At 39.1% G+C, this 25,186-nt stretch overlaps 1 protein-coding gene across 2 annotated transcripts; it reads right to left on the bottom strand.

The window, feature by feature from the left end:
* Window positions 1–11,231: 11,231 nt before the first annotated feature.
* LOC126356336 (ubiquitin-fold modifier 1) lies at window positions 11,232–24,050 on the bottom strand. Of its 2 annotated transcripts, XM_050007325.1 has the most exons (4): window positions 23,942–24,050; window positions 23,758–23,814; window positions 11,575–11,705; window positions 11,232–11,492 (listed from the first exon to the last, which is right to left on the bottom strand). In XM_050007325.1, exons 1-4 carry the CDS (start codon window positions 23,944–23,946, stop codon window positions 11,386–11,388), a joined length of 300 nt encoding a protein of 99 aa, XP_049863282.1. In that variant the 5' UTR covers window positions 23,947–24,050; the 3' UTR covers window positions 11,232–11,385. The 2 variants fall into 2 exon arrangements, with proteins under 2 accessions (XP_049863282.1, XP_049863281.1); XM_050007324.1 differs by lacking the exons at window positions 11,232–11,492; window positions 11,575–11,705; window positions 23,942–24,050 and adding an exon at window positions 11,712–12,854.
* Window positions 24,051–25,186: the final 1,136 nt, after the last annotated feature.

Raw genomic sequence — 25,186 nt, 5'->3', positions numbered from 1 at the left:
TAAAACTCGAAATTGCACCTCCTATACGAAACTCACACGCAATTTAAATAAGAATCTACGAAGTAAACACTAAAGCGCGATGCTACAACTGTCAAATACTATAATACGCCCGAAATATATGAATTAAACAATGCAAGTACCCAAAAACACGCAAAGAAATTAATTAAACTATGTAACAAATAAGTAAGCTAGGGTTATACGACTTGCTGCTGCAGCTGCTTATCCAACGGCGGCAGGGAGCACACTGACTGGCCAACCGACTCTGGCCGTTCACAACAAAAACAGAAGACAGACGACTACGCAAATTCTTGCCAACAACAGTCATTCAGGGTAATGCAGAAATGCAATTCATCAGAAGCCTTCCAGTCAAAGCACCACTCTGAAACATAGCCATTTGTGTTGTGATTTTAAGGGTAGCCTATACATAGGAAAATAATTCCCCTACTCCAGCAGCTGCTGGTCTCCAACCACTGGTGTGGAATGTCACAGAATGTTGTAGGTAGTCCACTACTTGTTCTCAGATGGCAGGTGCTTATGTGAAGGGGGTTACAATAAATATGCTTGGTGCACAACACAGCAATCATTCCCTGTGATGGTCATATGTGATTGACTGGAACCTTGATGACATTATGCTTGGCCTCACATTCTTATGCAGTCCAACCTCAGGCTGCTGTCACATCCTAATGCCCCATAAATATGGATATCGCACAATTCGAGCACCTTGCCAAATGGAGACCCACAATGAGGCTCTGCCGAGTGCTGAAAACACTGTCTCACAAGAGTACATGGCATCCTTGTGTCCTTCACAGTGATCACTCAACATTGACTCTGTTCATGGCCCTTGTGTGCCCCACCTAGCCTGATAACAACACTAAACACAAACAACAGGTATGCACTCTGGTGACTGTTCTACCTGTCACAGGGATCTACAACTCTAATCATTTACATACCCACCAACGGTGCGTACATTATGAAATTACTTCGAAATTCAACCGCGTCTTCTGGGTGCTTCACTTTTTTTGTCAGACAGTGTATTCAAAAGTACAACTCACATCAATCCGGTTTACACCTGATATAACAACTGTCCGCACAAATTAAATAGATCACCACATCACTGAATGATAAATGAACCACAAATACTAGCAATGACAACTTTACCTCCAAGATCAAAAATAAAAAAATATTATTGAAACTTAAATTAATAATTAAATATATAAAAAACTTCTGTGTATAATATTATTCAGTACTGGTGTGTGGAAAGCAGTAACAAGCAACAATTTTTTTTTTCAAATTTCCATATTATGTAATGGGTTGTAGGGCCACTATTTTTAATGCATTATTATTGGTATTAAGTTATATGTATCATCATTATCTGTTTGTACATTCTAGTATACTATAATTTTATTGTTTTACTTAATTCTCAACTGACAGTCTAGAAACAGATGAAAAATTAACAAATATTGATAAAATTGATCATTTCAATAAAAACTGTTTATACACTGAAGCACTGAAGAAACTAGTATAGGCACATGTATTCAAATACAGAGATATGTAAACAGGCAGAATATGGCACTGTGGTCGGCAACACCTGCATAAGACAACAAGCGTTTGATGCAGTTGTTAGATTGGTTACTACTGCTGCGATGCCAGGTTATCAAGATTTGAGTGAGTTTGTATGTGGTATTATAGTCGGTGCAAGAGCGACGGGACACAGCATCATCGAGGTAGCAATGAAGTGGGGATTTTCGCTTACGACCACCGCGAATGTCAGGAGTCTGGTAAAACATCTGATCTCCGACATTACTGTGGCCATATCCTGCAAGAATGTGACCAACAATGACTGAAAAGAATCATTCAATGTGGCAGAAGTACAACCCTTCTGCAAATTGCTATAGATTTCAATGATGGGCCATCAACAAGTGTCAGCGTGCGAACCATTCAACAAAATACCACTGATGTGGGCTTTTGGAGCTGAAAGGCCCACTCATGTACCCTTGATGACTGCAAGATACAAAGCTGTTAGCCTCACCTGGGCCCATCAACACCAACATTGGACTGTTGATGACTGGAAACATATTGCCTGGTCGGACAAATCTCGTTTCAAATTGTATTGAGCTGATGGATGTGTACAGGTATGGAGACAACCTCATGAATACATGGACCCTGCATGTTAGCAGGGGACTTTCAAGCTAGTGGAGGCTCTGTAATGGTGTGTGGCATATACAGCTGGAGTGATATGGGAGCCCCGATATGTCTAGATATGACTCTGACAGGTGACATATACATAAGCATTCTGTTTGATCACTTGCATCTGTTCATGGCCATTGTGCATTCCAACAGACTTGGGCAATTTCACCAGGAAAATGCGACACTCCACACATCCAGAATTGCTACCGAGTGGCTCCAGAAAAACAATTCTGAGTTTAAACACTCCCGCTGGCCACCAAACTCCCCGGACATGAACATTATTGAGCATATCTGCGATACCCGGCAACATGCTGTTCAGAAGAGATCTCCAACCCCTCGTACTCTTACGGTTTTATGGTCAGCCCTACAGGTTAGTGAAGGCATACTCTTGTCGGTGTGTCATATGTCAGATCTCAGGCTAAAAGGATTAAGTTCAATCTAGTATGTGAATCACCAATCTGCATCACAGCTGAATACTCTCCTAGAAGTGTTGTTGACTACATGGTTGCTGCAGGGGTGGGATTGAATCATGGCCTGTATTTTATTATCACAGGTTCACTGATGCCTGCTAAAACAGTAATTTCATTACAAATAAATATGTAGTGAGCTTCCTGGTGTTCAGCCAAGTTGTTGTTTCCAACACCCAGAAACTCATTATTAAGCAATCACACTGAGAAATCTGAGAGATCACAGGAATATGTGTGATTATGCTGTATAATTAAACTATGTTCATACATGATGTAAATTTTGAATGATGTAATCATAAATTTTTCTGTATTTTTCTCAAATTACAGCTACACCTTTGATGATAACCAAAAGTGTTTAGTTCCATTCTGTCCCATAATGAGTATTCTTGCACTGAGTGTATATATCACAATCCTAGTGTCGAATTATGTAAGTGCTGCATGCCACAGTTTGTTAATTTTATATTCCATGGATCATTCGAGTGATCAACTATAATGATATATCCATATGTGATATGACTACACACTGACCATTTAACTTTTTTCGGGTTTTCAAATTCAACTTTGATGTATGTCAGAAATGTTATATCATTGGGTAAGTGATAAAAAAATTTCTGTTGCAGCATTGTGCACCCCTTCTTGTGCTGAAGTCAAACTTAATGGGTAATAATGAATTTTTTTCTTCTGATATTGTAATTATATACATCATTGTTCATTATGAACAGTAGTGGGTTATTTAAAACGAACTTCCAAAGGGATTGCATATACAGTGAGGCAACAGTAAGAAAGAAAAAAAAAATCTTAAACAGATGTCTAGAAGGGGATCATGGGTGAGTATGTATTATTCTTACAGCATGTTTTTGAGCAATGGAAATACTATTCACTGCTATTTTGTTATTTTATGTTTGTAAAATTTGGTAAGTACATTTGTAAATGGTATTCTCAATTGAGCAACTCTTCTAAAATTCAAATCGTGATTTACTAAGGATATTATTGTTAGTCAAATAGCCAGTACATCACCTCAAAGATTACAGAATATGTCAGCACTAAAGTGGGTTAGCAGTTATTGAAATCTCTATCATCTTTGTTACAGAGGTGTTTCCCAATGGCACATTACTGCCTCTGGAAAAATGCCTTGTGTTAGTTATGCATTATGTACCTCAGAAAAAGACAGTGCTTCTATATGGGACAACTCATTGGTACTGTGTTGGAGATACCACCATATGTAAATGAGCTTTTATTTTTAAGAGTATATATAATTTTCTTAATTTCAGAATCAGACATGGGTGACAGTGATTGATTGAACTGAATGAGTTGCTTTTTCAGCATAATACTTTCATTTCTCTCTTGAACTGCTTGTCCCGGTAGTTCCTACAATATTTACAAAATCTTTTGGAGAAATCAAACAATGGAAAATCCACGATAGACTGTAACAATATTGTGAAATGGTAAGTTGCTACTCACCATACAGTGGAGATGCTGAGTCACAGGAAAATTCTTTTCAGGAAAATTTTACACGAAACTCACTTGAAGATGGCTACATGGTTGTCAGGCAAAGTATTATGGCAAGATGTCGACGTCATACAACTGTGATCACAAAATATCATGAAACTGAAAAACTTTTTATAATAGCATGTTACACTTCAACATAGCTGCAAGACTACTTTCCTTGCAGCCAATAGTAGAACTATTGCTGGTTTCCTACGTTGGTGGTACTGCATCAACATTATGAAAATGATAGGCAGAGTCCTGCAGAATACTGTAGCCTGTAGATTGCGCAGTCAGCAGGGCATGCAATGGAAGAGCGATAGCGGTGGTGGTTAAGGGCAGATGCTGTAGGAGAAATGCCAAGTGCTGGATGGAGGGGAAGTGCTGTTCTAAACTGAAGCATATGCTCATGTTTTTGTATAAATTAAGTGGAACCGCTCCACGGCCACACTTTCATGGTGACCATTCAAAAAGATCTGTCATCCCTGCTTTCGTTAGCATCTACAAAGAATTCTGCTGAAAATCAGCAATTTATTTTCACTTGGCTTGTTAACCATTTGTAACTTTCAGAGAAGCAAATTTTGAGTAACACCTACACATTTCTCTTGTTACCGCATTGAAATTTGCTTCTTTTGCCAAAACACAGTGGAGTTTACACAGTCACCTCACTACCATGTTGTGCAGATGCAACAGGAAGTGAATTTTGAAACAGTTGCTTATTAAGTGAGGAACTGAGAAAATGTAAGGTCAGTAGCTTATTGAAAAGCATATGCCTGGTACAAAGTAAACATAGCTTTTCTTGTTTCAACAGCTATCAGTGGCCCTTAAAAATAAATTCTTTTCATTAAAAAAAGTCTGTAGTTGGTGGAATAACACAGTAGGTAATGAACTTTTGCGTAACAAGCATATGGCAAAATATTGCCCTCTTTGTGTGCTGTCATTTGCCAAAATCATAATTCAATATATCAAATCCTTTATGAAATATGAAGAATTCTGTGGATATTTCACTCTGGTTTTATAGCTGGTATGGCACGGTCGCAAATGAATGTGTTACATCAGATACATTTTCTCAAGATTTGGTGGCCGGTAGATAGCTCCACCCAAGTCTAAAGAAAAATCTGACATTTTAACTAAATTTCATACCAGGAAAATATTACTTAATATACTCCAAAAGCAAAATCATAGTGACCCCCATTTTTCATTACAAAATTTTTCAAATATCGCGCAGTGTGTTACTGCCATGTAACTATCACAATGACTATGACCATTAATGAAATGATGGACACATCATGAACCTGACATATCAAGTTACAAGTAACGCAAAAGTGATTTTTTTTATGGATTAGTTTCTGTAAAATCATTTGAGAAATACTGAAGGGCATGCCCCTTGATTCCGACGTCACCGACCAGCCAATAGGTGCAGACACTGTTGGCCACAATGGACTCTCATTCGGGAGGATGATGGTTCAAACCTGTGTCTGGCTATCCTAATTTAGGTTTTCCGTGATTTCCCCAAATCGCTTCAGGCAAATACTGCACTGGTTCCTTTGAAAGGGCACAGCCGACTTCCTTCCTTCCTCATCCTTCCATAATCTGAGTGTCCAATGACCTCACTGTTTCATCCCCTCCCCCAAACCAACCAACCAACCAATCCTGTTGGCCTCCCCTTCTGCACAAATGAACGAACTCACCCAGTGCTTTGGATGAAAACTGGTCACTGTGCATTGGCCTCCATATCCTGTGCAAACTCTACCATGGAAATCTAAGATCATGCTATTTCCTGCAAGAGTTAATCCTTTCATGGTTGCTGAGACACTTATGTCCCACTAATTTTGGGCCTTATTTAAAACACTGGGAAGCGAGTTGCATATTTCTGCTCAATCCTGCCATCTGTTGGCAGCTCTTCTCAACTCGGAAAAAAATCGAGGCACTGAAATTCTCAGTCTATAGAAGGCTGCCACTGTTGCAGTGCGTAGTCGGGTGAGTTTCTGCGCCAAAACTTGAATTTCTTGTGTCTCAAGACAGTTGTCGGCGTATTCTGACTACTAAAAATGTCCGAAGTAAGTATTTTTATTATTTTTAATTTCTTAGATATTTACAAATGACAACTACACTTTCTAAAATGTATTTTACTTATAAAATATTTTTTTAGTGTAGTTACAATTAGTGGGACACATGTCCCAGTAACCATTGTGTGACCCTATAGTTCCTTTATGTTAGGATGTTGTAGGACTTATATTTCAGAGAAACAGCTTTTTTCTGTAACATTTTGTGTTAGTAAAAGTACGGTATGTGGTTTAGAACTAAGACATATTATTGTTACTTTATGCAGAAACTGCAAGACAGCGAGATCCTGGATTTTTTATTTTCACTGCCAGGTAATCCAGAAGAACCGGACATTGAAGCTGATGATGATGACCTAGAGGAGGTTTTTTCATCTCATGATCATTTGTCTATTCCAAGCACACCATTAGAAATATGGACACACAATTACATGTAACAGATTGTCAACAACAATGTGCAACTAGATTCATTGATAGACGAAAACATGTGTTGCAAGTGAAAGTGGAGTGAATTGTGAGCAAGATGATGAAACTGGTGAATTTACAGATTCTCACTGGGATGATGATGTAACTCACGTTGAAGAACTAAATTTACCCTCAGTGTTCAACCCAAAACCAACAGTAAATTTTGCTTTGGCAGACAATGAACTTGTGTATTTTGAAAAATTATTTGACGATTCAATGATGCAACAGATCTGCTTTCAAACAAATTTGTATGCCAAACAGAAGAATAGTGCACAGTGGAGGGAACTCACAGTTCAGGAACTAAAAGCTTTTCTGGGTATGATCTTAGCAATGGGTATTCATCAATTACCTGAAGCAGCCAGTTACTGGAGCTCAGACCCATATCTAAATGTAAATGCAGTATCGAATGTTATGACAATTGCTCGCTATAAGAAAATAATAGAGAACCCTCACTGAAATGATAATTTGTTTCAGCCAGCAACAAACGATCCTGGTTATGACACGTTGTACAAAATCAGACAACTTATCTCAGCCCTAAACAAAAACTGTTTGAAAGTATATCACCCTTCTACTTCACTTGCGGTTGATGAGTCAATGGTTGCATTCAAAGGAAGAACAAGCCTGAAAAAGCACATGCCCATGAAACCTGTAAAAAGAGGTTACAAAATTTGGTGCCTTGCTGATGCAAACACAGGTTTTATTTCAAATTTTGATGTCTACACAGGTAAATCTGCTGCTAGTAGAGGGAATTCAAAGATTGCCAAATGTGTGAAAGAGTAGTGTTGGAACTCTGTAAACTATTTTTTAATTCCAATAGAACTGTGGTTTTTGATAATTTCTTTTCAACATTTAGACTAATGAAGGAACTGAAAAAACGGGGCTTTATAGCTGTGGTACCGTCAGAGGAAACAGAAAAGGCCTACCTCCATTCTTGGCGAGTAAATTACCAAGTCTAAACCGTGGAGAGTTTACATTTGCTGTCAAATATGTTGCTGCTGTTAAGTGGCAAGATAGCAAAGCACTCTGTCTCCTTTCCACTGCACATAATCCTAAAGATGATGTATTCATCAAAAGAAAATTGAAAGATGGATCCACAATCAGCATTTAATGTCCTGAAGTAGTACATGTTTATAATAGTACTATGGGTGGAGTAGATCATTTTGACCAGCTACAAGAAAGGTATATGGTTGGCAGCCGCTCAGTAAAATGGTGGCACCGACTATTTTACTTTTTATTGACTCAGCCATTGTCAACTCTTATGTACTATTTTGACTGTCAAGACAAAACGCAAACCAGATGTCATTTCAAATGAGACTAGCAAGGCAGTTGATAAATGGATTTTCATCAAAAATGAAGAAGGGCCCATCACCAACTTTCTGTTCTAGCAAAAGATGTGTCACTGCAGTGCCACAGGAAGTAAGGCTTATGAATGTCGGGTCTCATATTCCCAAGGAGCAAAAGACCAGAAGGTGGTGTAGGTTTTGCAGCACAAAAGACACTGACAAACGAACAAAATATGTTTGTTCATCCTGTAATGTTCCACTTTGTATTTCACCTTGCTTTCCAAAATTTCACGCAATGTAAGAAATATTCACTAAGTAGCAAAATGTATTTTTTGTTGGAAATAATAATGTATACCACATGTTTGCATATTGGCAAAAATGAGTTACATTTAATTTCCAATACATTAATTTAAATACTGGTGCAAATAAGCCTTGTTCATAAATTTTACACTAATTTGTAGTAACTTCATTGTGAGGAAAATCGGTTCCAGAAATGATCAATGGGATGTATGCGTCCTACTTTTTCTTTTTTTTGAGAAAATTGTTCAAAAATTATTCAAAGGCATATTTGTAATTCTGACCCAGACAAGACTCTCTAACAGCTGAGGTACCTTAATAAATTCTAAAAAATGAGTAAAAATCATGAAAGGTTTAAGATACTGCTACTGAAAACATTTCAAATTTTATATTATGATGAGCTGAGCACCCAGCGTTACCTGGGTATGTATTTATTCCAGTCTTATATTAGTCCATCCCCCCCCCCCCCCCCCCAAATCCATCTCATCCTTCAGCCCCTCTGTGTCCATTATCTCCCCCTCACTATCCATCTCCTTCTCCCTCTTCTCTCTCCACATTATCACGCTCACTCGAACAGGATTCTAGTGGCTCTTACCCTGCAGTATTTCTTTCTAGATTGTAACTAGCTAATTCCAAAATTTCTTGAAATCATTCCACGGGTTTAGGATGAGCTTTTTACCTGTGGCTTTGTCCATGTACACACCAAATGTAAAATATATTTCACACATGTTTAACATACTTCACATGTATTTGTATATATATTTCCCTGTATCACTAGTAAATTTCACTGTCTAGTAAATGTTTATGATGGCATATCTCTTGAAATTAGTGCTGTGCAATGATAAAAAGTCACATGTACATCTTCTGGTATATAAGGCTACTGTCTGTGAAATGTGTTATGGATAGAGTTAGTAGTAAAGAAGTAATAAATTAAAACATCATGGATGCTGCAGCAGTTTTTCACACATTTCAATGTTTATGAAATCTTATCTCCTGAACTGTGTGTCGTGCAATGATATAATTTTGCTGGTGAATTCTGTGATATATGTGAATACTGTCTGAAATATGTGTTGTGAATACAGTTAGTAGTAAAGAAGTAATAAATAAAAACTTCATGCAGCAGTTTAACTGCTTGAACTGTGAAAATGTAGTAAGCAATAAACTTTTTCTCCTTTCATCATTTTGTGGGGGCTGTCGGAGAGTAAAATTCTCCAATACTGGATGACTAAAGAATGGCTATTTAGTGTGTTGCGGGCTACACTGGCTTTTCCACCCCCACCCCTTTGGTAAGTAGGTGGTTTTTACCCCCACAGAACAGATTTCCAGACAGAGATGTGTGTACCAAGTTTTGCTGACACTGGTCCAGTGGGTTTGGACGAGATGTGGTACATACATACATACAAACACATCCAATTTTATAATATGTATGGATTTGTTGAGACACAGTGAGCCTATAAAGTACGTACAGAAATGTTGCAACTGAAAATGAGGACAAACATAATGGCTTCTGTTTGAGCAAAAAATATTTTAATAATTTCATTTTACTTGCAGCAACTACTTAAAAAGTACTAATGTTAAACACTTTTTGTAATTACAGCACTGCTATGCTTTCCTGACTTCTCGGCTCAATCTGTCTATAGAACACTACCCTGCCAACTGACTGCTGTTTCATCCTCACAGTATTGCACTTCCATATGAGCAGCACTCTGCGTCACTAATGTTTGCACTCAAAACCAGAGTTAAACGACCACTTAAATCTGCTTAGCTATTGTCCTGGAGAGGTTTATCACCAACATAAAATCTTGAACTGCCAGACATCTAATCTAGGACCTCAATATGAGAGTTCGTAAAAATAGATCATTCAACGAGAGGCAGGTTTACATACCCACTGTAAATATCCAACATAGCTAGCTTTGGTAACTGGCATCCTAAAAAAATAAAACTCAAAGGCATAATACAGAAACCTTACTTCTCTAGAGTACGATACATCAGACAGATACAAGCAAGGCAAGAAGTAAGATACTTGGTCATTCAGATGCAGTGGTTGACTTAAAAAGGTTTATACTTGTTTTTAAGCTAATACCTTGATCAGAAGCATCACATTTCCTTCCCTTTTCTGTATTTTGTGTGTTCTATGTGTTTACATTGCAACTTACATTGAAAAGTGGGTCATGATGAGAAGAAGTCATGATAAAAAAGTCCTTTTCTGATTGGTAAGACACAAAATTCCTAAGAAAGTGGGATATTTACTCCTAAAAGGTGTTAGAAGAAAACTGAAATGAATGGTTAAGGTTGGTCTTATTTACTGGGAACAATTTCAGACAGAAAAAGAGGTAACAAATGGCAAAAAATTTAATAATCAATTTAAAATTTTCCCATTCTCAATATAATAGCCAAAATTTGAAGAGAAATTGCTAACTACATTACTATAACTTTGCTTGTGATGGCATCACCAATCATTCTTGTCAGTTTGTCAAATAACTGAAAACTTTTTTCGGGGAGATACAAATCTCTTACCAGTCCAACCTCAGTTGTCTCACAAGAAAGAATATATTCTGTGATTGGCTAAGTTTCATTCAGTTCAGAATGAGCCATTCCACCACAGGATTGTTATAAGCAGTACACAACTTCCAATACTGAAGAAAAAGTTTGTGTGCGATCTCAAAATATTAAATCTTTCTTCAGCACTTGCCTTTCCCATTTTTTGTGGTGTTGTGCAGTTATTTAATTTCATATATGCAAAAGTTTAGGAACTGTTTTTAATTTTCATTTATAAGTCATCTGAGCGTTGTAAATACAGATTGTACAACTAATATACAAATGGTTTCACACAATTACTAAGTAATATTTGTGATTCATAAAATAACAAGTGCTAAATATCTGCATAAAATTATTATGGCAATACTAAATCTTTGTTTTCAAATGGTTCTTTGTTTGTTGCATCCCTTGTGAGGATTATCTGCACGGAGCAATCAATGCATCAATAAAAGCAGCATGTTTTTATTTTATATAAGAATTACTTTTAATTCTGTGACAAATACAACGAACAACAGCTGTACAAATTTCTTATAAACATATTTTTAAAATGTACACATAAACAACCATGATAATTATAAACCATACAATTAATAACATAGTTCAAATTTTAAATGCTGTTATCGGGTATTTTGCCACAGGACAATCTGAGCCAACCCGATCCCGTGGTATAAGTCGCAGCTCTGATCCATGTTTCAGAAAAACATTGCCTGCAACACATCAAGTAATTATTTTTCCTTAAATAATATCTTCAAAGAAACTATTACAACACAACATTGATAATACTCTTACCAGCAGTCTGCTGTGGATTAATTCCAATCCCATCATCTGTGATAATAGCAGACGTTGCAGGTGGAACTTTAAATTCTTCTGCAGCAAATTTCAAAACTGCTGTGAATGGTGTGTTTTCAGGAACACTCAATCTGTGGCAACATTGCAATTTATGTATGAAATAATAAAATGTGTTTCAAATTTAGTTCTTAGAAACACACATACAACGTACATCTCTCCATGGGAAATCTGATTTACACACTAAATCATCCAACCATGCAAATATACGGTAACCTATGATTTCAGAACTGGAAAGAGATTTTAGTATTTTGACAACCATATTGAATTCCTCATCTGATAGTGAAGCTTTTGAGTCTGATGAAGCCCATTTAACAATTCCATGTTTAAGAAAATATGGAACTTCCCATCTCATGTTTTTCCCAACATCTGTCACAAACTCCAGGAAAGTTGAAAGAAACTCGGGATAACTTTCTGACACAAGTACCACAGTTCTTTCATCAACTGCTGTAAGCACCTTCTTCCATAATACCAATTCTGGGCCTGATCCCTGCCTTAATGTTAAAAGTATTCTCTCTAGGATAATTTTTTTAACATTGGCATTACTTTCATCCTTTTCTTTCAGAGTCAGCAGTTTGAACAAACATGGAACATAAATTTCATCAGAAATTACTTTGCTGGCTGACTGTGCAACTCTTTCTGTTTTCCCATGCAGAAGATTATTTGTCCACATTGACATAAGTATAAACTCAAAATCTTTCAGCACATATGCGTCACAATTTTTCAAAGACAGCAAATGCATAACTGTTCTTTCACAGACCCTTTCTGACAGCAAAGTTTGGACTGTAGTTTCAAATCTAATCATTCCACAGTAATCAATATATGTGTCTATGGCAGTATATATTATGTGTGTATCTGCATTCACTTTGGAAAGGAAAGATATTAATAACTTGTCACTAGCTCCCTCAAAGAAACTGAATGCAAATGGAACATGTCTATTTTTTTTATTCCACCAATTAATTAACTGCTCTTCAAACTTGCTTGCAGTACCATTTGAATTCATTTTCAAATAAAGCATTTCCAAAGACTGAGCCAGTTTGAAAGAATATTTTACAGCAGTTTCTGTTGCAGATTCTATCCATGAAGTTTCTTCACACAAGAGAAGAAATTTGTCAATATGATGAAGAACAGGTTCTGCTTCATCTTCCTCCATATCTTATTTATGTTCTAAATCATAATCTGAGTCATTTAGCCGCCATCAAAATTCTTCGCAATCTTCTTATCTGATAAACAAACAGAGAAAAAATACTTTTGTATATTGCTGTATACATAAATTTCAAATATTTCCCACCCTTACTTCAAAGCAGTAACCCAAAGCATAATGATTTGTTTTAAACACAAATCCACTCTCCACTGAAAGTATTATGTAAATATGACTAATCAATCACAAATTGTTCTGCATTATTCAATGTGTCATATCCAACAAAATAATCTAGTCTTCCAGGAGCATATATTGTTTGCCATGGATCATGATTCACACAGTGCACAACATGTACACACCAATAATTGAATAAGACATAAGTCAAATCCTAATCACTCTTTTTATATATACAAGAGACAGATAAGGAAGGAATGAAGATCAAGGTTCAACATGTAGCCAAAAGCGAGGCCATTATGAGGTGGAGCATGTATTTGTATTTTACAAGGATATGGAAGGAAATCTGTAAGTCCTATTAAAGGAAACCATTCCAGCAATCGTCTTTTACACAATACAGGGATACCACGGAAAACTTAGATCTGGATGGCCACTGATTTACTTAACACTCCTCTCAAACATGGGTCAAGTGTCTTAACAATAAAGCCATCTGTCGGTAATGAATGTGGAAACTTTGAAATTTGGCAAATAAACAGGAATAAAATGTTAAGTTATAGATGTCATCCATTTGAAGTCTGGGGTGAACAGCTCTTTTCTAGGCCAGTGTCGGTTGGTTAGTCAGTCAGTGTGCTCCCTGCCGCCGTTGGATAAGCAGCTGCTGCAGCAAGTCGTATAACCCTAGCTTACTTATTTGTTAGATAGTTTAATTAATTTCTTTGCGTGTTTTTGGGTATTTGCATTGTTTAATTCATATATTTTGCGCGTATTATAGTATTTGACAGTTGTAGCATCGCGCTTTAGTGTTTACTTCGTAGATTCTTATTTAAATTGCGTGTGAGTTTCGTATAGGAGGAGAAATTTCGAGTTTTAGTTACTGTAATCGTAAATTCAGCAGATTGTAGCGCAGTCGTTAGGCATTTGTACAGGTTAGTTGATACATTCTTTGTGTGTTCCGCTTGCGTTATCTAGGCACGGACTCGTGTTTCAGTAACTGTTGTTAAACATCAATTAGAATGGACAGGGGCTGCGATTGCTGTGTTCGGATGAGGGCTGACTTGGCATCCCTTCGCTCACAGCTGCAATCGGCGCTGACTTCGGTCGCGCAGCTTGAGGCTGTTGCCAATGGGCACCACTGTGGGGAGCCGGACTCGGGTATCACGGGGATGTCAACCTCATCCCGTCTGTCCCCAGATCGGTCTGCCGCTGTGGTTGCCCCGGTTGCTGCCCGCAGTGGGGCTGAGCCCTCGCCTGTGGTTGATTGGGAGGTCGTTCCAAGGCGTGGCAGGCAGCGAAAGGCGTCCCCCGGAGGCTGATCAGAAAGCCTCCCCGGTGCGTCTGACAAACCGGTTTCAGGCTCTGTCTCTGGCTGAGCCAGATGCAGCTGCCTGCCCTGTTTCAGAGGATCATTCTCAGCCTTCAAGGTCCGGGCAATCGCAGAGGGTGGGCTTATTGGTAGTTGGGAGCTCCAATGTTAGGCGCGTAATGGGGCCCCTTAGGGATATGGCTGCTAAGGAGGGGAAGAAATCCAGTGTGCACTCCGTGTGCATTCCGGGAGGAGTCATTCCTGATGTGGAAAGGGTCCTTCCGGATGCCATGAAGACCACAGGGTGCAGCCAGCTGCAGGTGGTGGCACATGTCGGCACTAATGACGTGTGTCGCTTTGGATCTGAGGAAATTCTCTCTGGATTCCAGCGGCTATCTGATTTGGTGAAGGCTGCCGGTCTTGCTTACGAGATGAAGGCAGAGCTCACCATCTGCAGCATCGTTGACAGAACCGACTGCGGACCTTTGGTGCAGAGCCGGGTGGAGGGTCTGAATCAGAGGCTCAGACGGTTTTGCGACCGTGTTGGCTGCAGATTCCTTGACTTGCGCCATAGGGTGGTACGGTTTCGGGTTCCGCTGAATAGGTCAGGAGTTCACTACACTCAGCTGGCGGCTACACGGGTAGCGGAGGCTGTGTGGCATGGACTGGGCGGTTTTTTAGGTTAGAAGGCCTCGGGAAAGTGCGGGATGGGCTGCAATGTCAAAGGGTGCTTGGCAATTACAGGACGTGCTTGGATCAAGGAACAGTCGGAATTATAGTTGTAAATTGTTGTAGTTGCGCTGGAAAAGTCCCTGAGCTTCAAGCGCTAATAGAAAGCACAGAAGCTGATATCGTTATAGGTACAGAAAGCTGGCTAAAGCCTGAAATAAGTTCTGCAGAAATTTTTACGAAGTCTCAGACGGTGTTCAGGAAAGATAGATTAGGCAGAATTGGTGGTGGAGTGTTGGTGTCTGTCAGTAGTGGTTTATCTTGTAGTGAAGTCGAAGTAGATACTCCATGCGAATTGGTGTGGGTGGAGGTTATACTTAACAGCCGAATTAAGTTAATAATTGGCTCCTTCTACCGTCCCCCAGACTCCGATGATACAGTTGCGGAACAGTTCAGAGAAAGTTTGAGTCTCGTAACAAATAAATACCCCACTCATACGGTTATAGTTGGTGGGGACTTCAACCTACCCTCGGTATGTTGGCAAAAATACTTGTTCAAAACCGGTGGTAGGCAGAAAACGTCTTCCGAGATTGTCCTAAATGCATTCTCCGAAAATTATTTAGAGCAGTTAGTCCACGAACCCACGCGAATTGTAAATGGTTGCGAAAACACACTTGACCTCTTGGCCACAAACAATCCAGAGCTGATAGAGAGCATCATGACTGATACCGGGATTAGTGATCACAAGGTCATTGTAGCTAGGCTCAATACCATTTCTTCCAAATCCATCAGAAACAAACGCAAAATAATTTTATTTAAAAAAGCGGATAAAGTGCCACTAGAAGCCTTCCTAAAAGACAATTTCCATTCCTTCCGAACTGACTATGCGAATGTAGACGAGATGTGGCTCAAATTCAAAGATATAGTAGCAACAGCAATTGAGATATTCATACCTCATAAATTGGTAAGAGATGGAACGGATCCCCCGTGGTACACAAAAAAGGTCCGAACGCTGTTGCAGAGGCAACGGAAAAAGCATGCGAAGTTCAGAAGAACGCGAAATCCTGAAGATGGGCTAAAATTTACAGACGCGCGAAATTTGGCACGTACTTCGATGCGAGATGCCTTTAATAGGTTCCACAACGAAACATTGTCTCGAAATTTGGCAGAAAATCCGAAGAAATTCTGGTCGTATGTAAAGTACACAAGCGGCAAGACGCAGTCAATACCTTCGCTGCGCAGTGCCGATGGTACTGTTATCGACGACTGTGCCGCTAAAGCGGAGTTATTGAACGCAGTTTTCCGAAATTCCTTCACCAGGGAAGACGAATGGAATATTCCAGAATTTGAAACACGAACATCTGCTAGCATGAGTTTCTTAGAAGTAGATACCTTAGGGGTTGCGAAGCAACTCAAATCGCTTGATACGGGCAAGTCTTCAGGTCCAGATTGTATACCGATTAGGTTCCTTTCAGATTACGCTGATACTATAGCTCCCTACTTAGCACTCATATACAACCGCTCGCTCACCGATAGATCTGTACCTACAGATTGGAAAATTGCGCAGGTCGCACCAGTGTTCAAGAAGGGTAGTAGGAGTAATCCATTTAACTACAGACCTATATCATTGACGTCGGTTTGCAGTAGGGTTTTGGAGCATATACTGTATTCAAACATTATGAATCACCTCGAAGGGAACGATCTATTGACACGTAATCAGCATGGCTTCAGAAAACATCGCTCTTGTGCAACTCAGCTAGCTCTTTATTCGCACGAAGTAATGGCCGCTATCGACAGGGGATCTCAAGTTGATTCCGTATTTCTAGATTTCCGGAAAGCTTTTGACACCGTTCCTCACAAGCGACTTCTAATCAAGCTGCGGAGCTATGGGGTATCGTCTCAGTTGTGCGACTGGATTCGTGATTTCCTGTCAGGAAGGTCGCAGTTCGTAGTAATAGACGGCAAATCATCGAGTAAAACTGAAGTGATATCAGGTGTTCCCCAGGGAAGCGTCCTGGGACCTCTACTGTTCCTGATCTATATAAATGACCTGGGTGACAATCTGAGCAGTTCTCTTAGGTTGTTCGCAGATGATGCTGTAATTTACCGTCTAGTAAGGTCATCCGAAGACCAGTATCAGCTGCAAAGCGATTTAGAAAAGATTGCTGTATGGTGTGTCAGGTGGCAGTTGACGCTAAATAACGAAAAGTGTGAGATGATCCACATGAGTTCTAAAAGAAATCCGTTGGAATTCGATTACTCGATAAATAGTACAATTCTCAAGGCTGTCAATTCAACTAAGTACCTGGGTGTTAAAATTACGAACAACTTCAGTTGGAAGGACCACATAGATAATATTGTCGGGAAGGCGAGCCAAAGGTTGCGTTTCATTGGCAGGACACTTAGAAGATGCAACAAGTCCACTAAAGAGACAGCTTACACTACACTCGTTCGTCCTCTGTTAGAATATTGCTGCGCGGTGTGGGATCCTTACCAGGTGGGATTGATGGAGGACATCGAGAGGGTGCAAAGAAGGGCAGCTCGTTTTGTATTATCGCGTTATAGGGGAGAGAGTGTGGCAGATATGATACACGAGTTGGGATGGAAGTCATTACAGCATAGACGTTTTTCGTCGCGGCGAGAGCTTTTTACGAAATTTCAGTCACCAACTTTCTCTTCCGAATGCGAAAATATTTTGTTGAGCCCAACCTACATAGGTAGGAATGATCATCAAAATAAAATAAGAGAAATCAGAGCTCGAACAGAAAGGTTTAGGTGTTCGTTTTTCCCGCTCGCTGTTCGGGAGTGGAATAGTAGTGAGATAGTATGATTGTGGTTCGATGAACCCTCTGCCAAGCACTTAAATGTGAATTGCAGAGTAGTCATGTAGATGTAGATGTAGATGTAGGGATGTTCCAAAAACACACACAAATAATTGGCACAGATGAAAGAAGGAATGAGTGGCAGGAAAAAGAAATCCTAGCACTAACTGGTGACACAAACGGCATACCTACAGTTATGTTGTCTGACAATTATCCACTATGCTACCAAGGCTTTGGGTTGGAGTGGAGGAAGGGGGGGAGAAGGGTGAGGAGGTGAAAGACACTACACTGCAAGTGAAAAAAGGAATAGTAGGAAGTATGTGCACCAGAAGATCGAATTACAATGTGTGAGTGAGGGGGACAGGCAACACCAGGGGAACCTCTAATAAAACCATGTTGTACGATGAAAACCTATATAAGGGGTATAAAATGTGCAGACAATGTAATTATACAAAACAGTGACAATTATGAATTTAACTGTGGGGAGAGGGGCTGCATTAAGTGTACACCAAACACGTATTTCTGTTGTGCCAAAGCATACCCTATCCCAGAGAGTCAAGGTCATTTACCAAAAAAGCAATGCCATGTACCACTGTCGATGAAACCATGTGCAGCCTTCTATTGGAGGACAACAAAAACTTGCTGTCACATGTGTGAAGAGCACACATGTTCATGAAGTTCAAATCTCTGCAGAACCACATGTGATAATTGATACCGTGACTTATGCATGCACAATTGGTACTTGGTGTCATTCATGCGACGGGCCTGACAATTGACATGAGTGGAGCACTGAAACTGGTTGCGTAATAAAACAATCAAAATAACAGGTTAAATTTTACTTATGGCAGCAGCGGCACGTCCCTATGCATAGTGTGTGAATGTTGGCTATGTACAACTGATCTGCATGAGCACAATGAGCAAGTGGACCAATGTTCTTTTAATTAAATCATAAGAGAAGATAGGTGGATTAATGTTTATTCATAATAGAATCACACATTCTATATATTAAAAAACATTGATTCACCTACCTCCTCCCATAATTTAATTAATAAGCACTGACCCACTTAATCAGTGTGCTAGTGCAGATTGAATCCAACATTAGCATGTTACACTGCAGCTGCCATACATAAACCAAAATAATGACTGTTGGTACAGTATTATTATATTTCAGCAACCAGCCACTGTCTCTTACTCCTTAACCCAAGATGAAATAACATTAGTTTCTCTATATACCTACCAGTAAATTTACCAATATGTGCACGAGCTGTACTAGCTCATATTTCTACCTTCTCCCTTGATGTCTATCCTGATTTTACACATGACTCTGATATTTATTCTAGTTGTGGTACTAAATGAAAAGATAGGTAACTGATCTCACATAAGACGCAAAAAATATTTATTCACATATACAACTGGGCACAATGTCTACACAGATTTCATTAGTGGTGAAACATGCTACAGTTTATAACTAAAAAATTCTTAACACATTTTGGTAACCAAATGGGCACAAGTGAAATAAAAGACATGAGTGAAATATACCAATCACAAAAAAAGCTTAAATAGGTGCTGACAGTTGCAGAAATGAACAGCAATCAGCTAAACACAGAATTTGGGGAAAACACTGCACAAGGTCTACAGGGCATGTATAGTACAATGCAGCTCGTCTTTTGGGTACTGCCGTTGGCAATTCTTTATCATTGTTTGAGGCCAATCAAGGGACAGTGTACGGGAGCCTATGAAAAGCACTCAGTCTTATAATCTTGGTTGCCACAAACAGTTCATGGTTTTTTACAAACATGTCAGAATTTCTGAGGTTGTGGTTAGTTTGTACAGCTTAAATTGCTGCGAGTGAAATAAAATACAAGTTAACTTCATTTATGAATCACATCTGACTTGCGATTCACCACGTTTGCACTTCCAGTCATGTGAATCATTACCAGCAGTAGCACAGAATGAAAAAGCTGTGGTGTACCTTTAGTGTACTTTTACCACAAATGCATGCAATGCAAGCAGACCAAAGCACGGAAAATCATTATGAACATGAAGAGGCACAGCAGAAGCAAGAGGTGTGTTGCTTTCCCCCCTCCCCCCCCCCCCCCTCCCAACAGGAATGTGCAATATACAGTGACCCATAAGGTAGTTAATAGGGGCAGCACAATAAAACACAGATTATAAAAGAACTGGAAAAAAGAAACCAGAATCTCAGATTCAGGCACAGTAGAGAAAGTGTGAGGGGGAGAAGTGTAGCTACTGCAAGAGTTCTGTAAAACAAGTTTTGTGGGCCTTGTGTGGAGTAGGTAGGCCTATGTAGAAACTGAAAGGAGGTCAGTATCGAACTATTTAAAAGCCTGATGCAATTTTATTTATTTTAAAATTGACATTTATGTCAGTGGCTTATCGATTTTAGCTAAACTAGATGAGTTAGGAAAGAAGACCAAGAAAATCACTACGCCACTTAGCACTTCAATGAGTGTGTCAGCAGTATCTGCTCACAGATTTTCCCAAATCCAAGTGAAACCTTACAAACAATGGAAAATCCAGGATGGACTGTAACAATATTATGAAATGGATAGTTGCTACTCACTACATGGTGGAGATGCTGAGTTGTCGATAGGCACAACAAAAAGACTGTCAGAAAGTGAACTTTGTTCCTATCTGCAACTCAGCACCTCCACTATAAGGCAAGTAGCAACTATACTTTTCAGAATATTGTTACATTCCATCTTGTCTTTTCCATAGTTTGATTTTGCCTGCTTCATTTTCTTCCGTCCTATAACCCAATACTGTTTTCCTTTGCTTCTATTTTTTAATGCATTACTATACTCGTCTGATCCCACGCGTCGGCTTTAACCCGTGACGTACGGGTGTTGTCGTGTGTGACGTCAGGATGGTGTGGAGTTTGGTTTGCGAGTGTGGCGTGTTTGTAAATGTCATCGTACTGTGGTTTGTTGTGCTCTCTGATGGTATGTTTAGGGTTTTCATTTGTGTGGTGTAATGTACTCAGTTTGCTTTTGCTCATTATCCAGAATTGTTCGAGTGTCGGCTGTCTTTGTAGTGGAATTCGTTTCAGTGAGTTAACGATTTTGTGTGAAGGTTAATTTAGTGTTGTTCGCTGTACATCATGTGGTACTTTTATTAAAATTAATCGGTTGTTGTTTTTGTTCATGAATGGATATGTCGGATAAAATTAACAGTGCGCAGGTCAAGGGAAGTATTTGATCCCAATGTGTGGCTGTAATGTTGATACTGCTATCAGGAGATGTTTTTGAGCGATATAAGCCAAGGGAAGTGCTTGATCCTAATTTATGGGATCGGAAGCTGCTGTTGAGCTATATAGGTCAAGGGAGGTGTCCGATTCCAGATGATATTGTGTTTAGTGGTATTTGGGGAGTTTTGTGATGTCTTTTTTTTCGTCAATTTGTGTGGTTTTGTATGGGAGTGGATGTCTAAATTTGTTTATATTTAGTTTGCCCCCACCCAAAAACATCCCATTTCCCGCACTTGTCCCGTTAGTGTCATTAGGCTTTTTGTGGAAAGTGTGTGTGTGCTTTTCGATGTATTTTCGTCCTCATAATGTGTATGTACCGACTTTATATGCGCCATATTGGAATCGTGGTTTATGATCATTGTGACGTCATGGGTAAAAGCAGACTGGCGGGATCGGGCGCTTCCGTATTTCCCTATACATATTGTAACAACCACCTCAGCCTCGCACAACAGAGGGCTACAATACACTGCTGATTGTTGGTGCAGTATTTCATGTCCCACATTACTCCCACCGATATCATTAATCTGAAACCTTACAAAGCAACCCAAGTGCACTGACTGATAAATTCAAATAGTATTTCTCTATGACCTTGTCCAGCTGGCAATTGGAATCTGTCAACATACGAAATATGATCCTGAAATGCTCTGATTCTGTGATGAAGCATGGCTGCATTTGCAGAAGGCTCATGAACTTTTTCCACAAGACCCTAATTGCTGATACATATGAACACCATAATGCAGCCTATTTTTTGAAGGACTAACAAAACAATCAACAGTTACTTCATGCACGACAATGCAAGTGCACTGCCAATATGAATATGACAGTTTTACAAGGAATTAAGTATGGGAACTATAATTTTGTTTGTGTACATCTCTGTGAGAAGATGTTATTACCATTTTCCATCTGAAGCGCTAAATGGTGCACCAACTTTCTCAGACATACTTCCAAGTCCACTTCTAACGCACCTAGTTTTGTCAAAACTGATACGCCACTTGCCAGAGTCTGAGGCTCATGTCACAGTGTATTCGGAAATATTAGACTGCCTTTCCAATATGCAGACTGTTAAAGATTTGAGCATACAGAATAGGTCCTCAGATACACGAGTGGCTCGAAGACTAAGTAACAGAACCTAGTAGATTACCCTGTCTGGCAAGTGTTCATTGCAGATAAAGCTATTGACAGGAATGACCCAGGCAAGTGTGATGGGGGCTGCTCATTTACTCTACACATATAAACACTCACACGGTTGGGGTGAGCAGAAAACTGAATTTGTTTGCTGCTGTAGCTGTAGTTTGCAAGGCAGTGCCATCTTTAAGGAATTGTTGCATGGTACAGGATGACTGACATAATTTTTATTCAGTATGATGATCGACACCTACATTAATAGGAAAAATAATCCTATAATGATCAAATACAGTATTAGTGATGTGCCATATGAAATATCAAGCTGTGATGTTGCAAAGCAACATGAAATGGAATGACCGTGGAAGCTCGAACAGTCAATTTCAGTTTCCTGGAACAATTATAGGAGTGTAGCTCATCCAAGTACAAAACACTTGTGTAACCAATTTTTGCTTACTGGTCATGTCTTTGGGATCCCATCCGGTCAGTTTAAAGGAAGACATCAAAGCAATTAAGGTGTGTGTTGACTGATTTGTTACCAGCAAGTTTGAGCAACATGTGAATATTATGGAACTTCTATGTTAACTCTGGTGGGAATCCCTGAAGAGGAGCTGTGCTTTCCCAAAACATTATTGAGAAAGTTCAGAGAACCAGCATTTGTGACGGAGTGCAGAATAATCCGACTGCCACCAATACACAATTCAAGAAAGGGAGATAAGAGAAATAAGGTCTCATATGGAAGCATATAGAGTGTCATTAACCCCTTGCACCTTTTCCAGTGAAATAGCAAAGGGGAATGACCAGCAATTGTATAATGTATCCTAAACCATGCACCATATGGTGGCATGCAGATTTTGTATTAATTAGAATGTATTAGTTTCCACAAAAAGCTGGGCACACCACTGCTCAAACTTTAAAGAAGCTGTACTGAAACACTGCAAACATGTATGTGAGAATGAACACTAGAAAAGTCTACAAAGCCAGTTAAGGTATCTTTCTTTTTTTTTTCCACTTCATGGTCACAGCAGTTAACTTTCACCGTAATCTTGTAGGGAAATATTTTCTGTGGTGCTACTCTTTCTATAATCCAAGCCCTACTAAAGTGTATGTTGTTCTCATTAAAAGAAGCATCAAAAATTACTTCATAAATGGGATTAAATTTGCACGAATAAAAATATAAGGCTACAATAGTCACCTATCAGACTTCAAGGCGGCCAAAAGTCCAAGTGTAATAAGTACTTTTTTTCAGAAAAGAAACATAACTTCCTTAATATCCCAGATATTTCCCAATTAGCTCTGTTACTAATGACACAAACGTGATATTTTGATATTTTCCTGAATAGTTCCATGTCTCACAGCACTCAGAAACATTGTTTGTTACATGTAATACATTTTCGTGATCCTTGTCTTTGTACTGACTTTTACAAATACTTCCACTGAAGTAAACTCAATGAAATTTTTTTCTTGTACAGTCGAAATCATGGTTCTGGCAGTCGTCTTCCAACAAACGGGTTGTTCTTGCAAAGGCTCAAAATGAGCCGCCCCTACTGCTGTCAAGACTACTGTCATCTTCTCTGGGTACAATGCTTAAACTAATTACTTGTGATACTAATGTTTCGAAACTTACACTTTAAATGGTAGTTTGGGATCTGATGTAAGAGTAATCTTGAATGTTACTTTAGACCTGAAAAGTGAAATATGGTTGTGTTACTTCAATATGTTATGCATGTTAGAACTTTTAACGTGCAAAACACATCACTCTTTTATCTCTGACATATTCTCGACTGTTTTCTGTACACAGATTTACTCACGCCATAGCTTCTTTCACAAAATAAACGAAACTATACACCAAACAATAACGCCAAACATCCACTTTGAGTCTTTGACAATTTAAGCACTTGCACGCCGCTAACGCAAACGCAACTAAGATCTCTGATACAATTAATGTCGTTGATCATTATGGCCGGGCAAAGTGGTATAATTTTATGTTTTATAAACCATGTGCCTGTATTTGTACATACATCACGAGAGGTACGTGGCTGCGATAATTTCAGATATATAAAATATATGTCTGTGTGTTTATATAGATCGTTTGTGGCCAGGGCGGCCGAGCCACAAGCTGCGATTTGTCTACGTTCATTATATACTCGCAAACATATCGTAGTGAGAGGACTGGTGACCGATACAGAAAACGGTGCAAAGGGGAAACAGGAGTCACCCGGTTGAGAGCAATTTCCCGCATTTGTGGGTGCCGCTGTCGTCACTTGCACCTGTTGGTAAGAATTGTACAGTCACCATTGCTCAAGTTCATTAAAGTATCTTTACTGACAACTGAACTTTTTGAAATGGAATACGATCCGACGTTGCATACGTACATACATATTCTAAACCGTCGATGACCCACACTCTTGTGGCATTGGCTGTTCTTTGCCATTCCATGCAGTTGTCGCATCATATCCTCTCCCCAGTGTCTTCCGTATACTTCGTGGTAGACCGTCCCTTTCCTTTCTTTCCAGAAATTTTCCTACAAGAATGTTAACAATGAAACTGTTGAGTCTGATAACAGGCCCAATTTTTTTTCTCTTTTGCATTTCCTTTAAAACATTTTCTCTTCCTTGACTTTCCTTAAGACTTTCTTGTTGGGTTTTCTTTCTGTCGAGCTCATTCTTATCATTTATCGCCATGTCCACATTATAGCGGCTTAAAGTTCATTCCTTTCCAATCTAAGCAGAGTCAACTATCACAGAGCAGTGTACTCCACATAAATGATTTTGTAAACTTTTTCTGCCATTTATAATAATAAATTTTCTGGTAATTTTTTTTCTTAGACATAAATGATTCTTTTTCCAATGTTATCCTTCACTTCCATTAAGGATCTATTGTCTTCTGTGATTATACTACCAAGATAAACTTGTTTCATCTGATCAATTCTGCCATTATAAATTTTTTATATTGGTTTTCATCTCTCCCATACTTTTCTGTACTACCATTACTATCATTTTCCGTTTGTTCGCTTTTTATTTGCATAGTTTAAGACTGTCTGGTAGGACCTGCAA

Source organism: Schistocerca gregaria, chromosome 3, assembly GCF_023897955.1.
Source record: "Schistocerca gregaria isolate iqSchGreg1 chromosome 3, iqSchGreg1.2, whole genome shotgun sequence".
NCBI classification, from domain to species: domain Eukaryota; kingdom Metazoa; phylum Arthropoda; class Insecta; order Orthoptera; family Acrididae; genus Schistocerca; species Schistocerca gregaria.
Note: the sequence above shows the minus strand (reverse complement) of the source record. Positions and strands in the feature narration are given on the sequence as shown.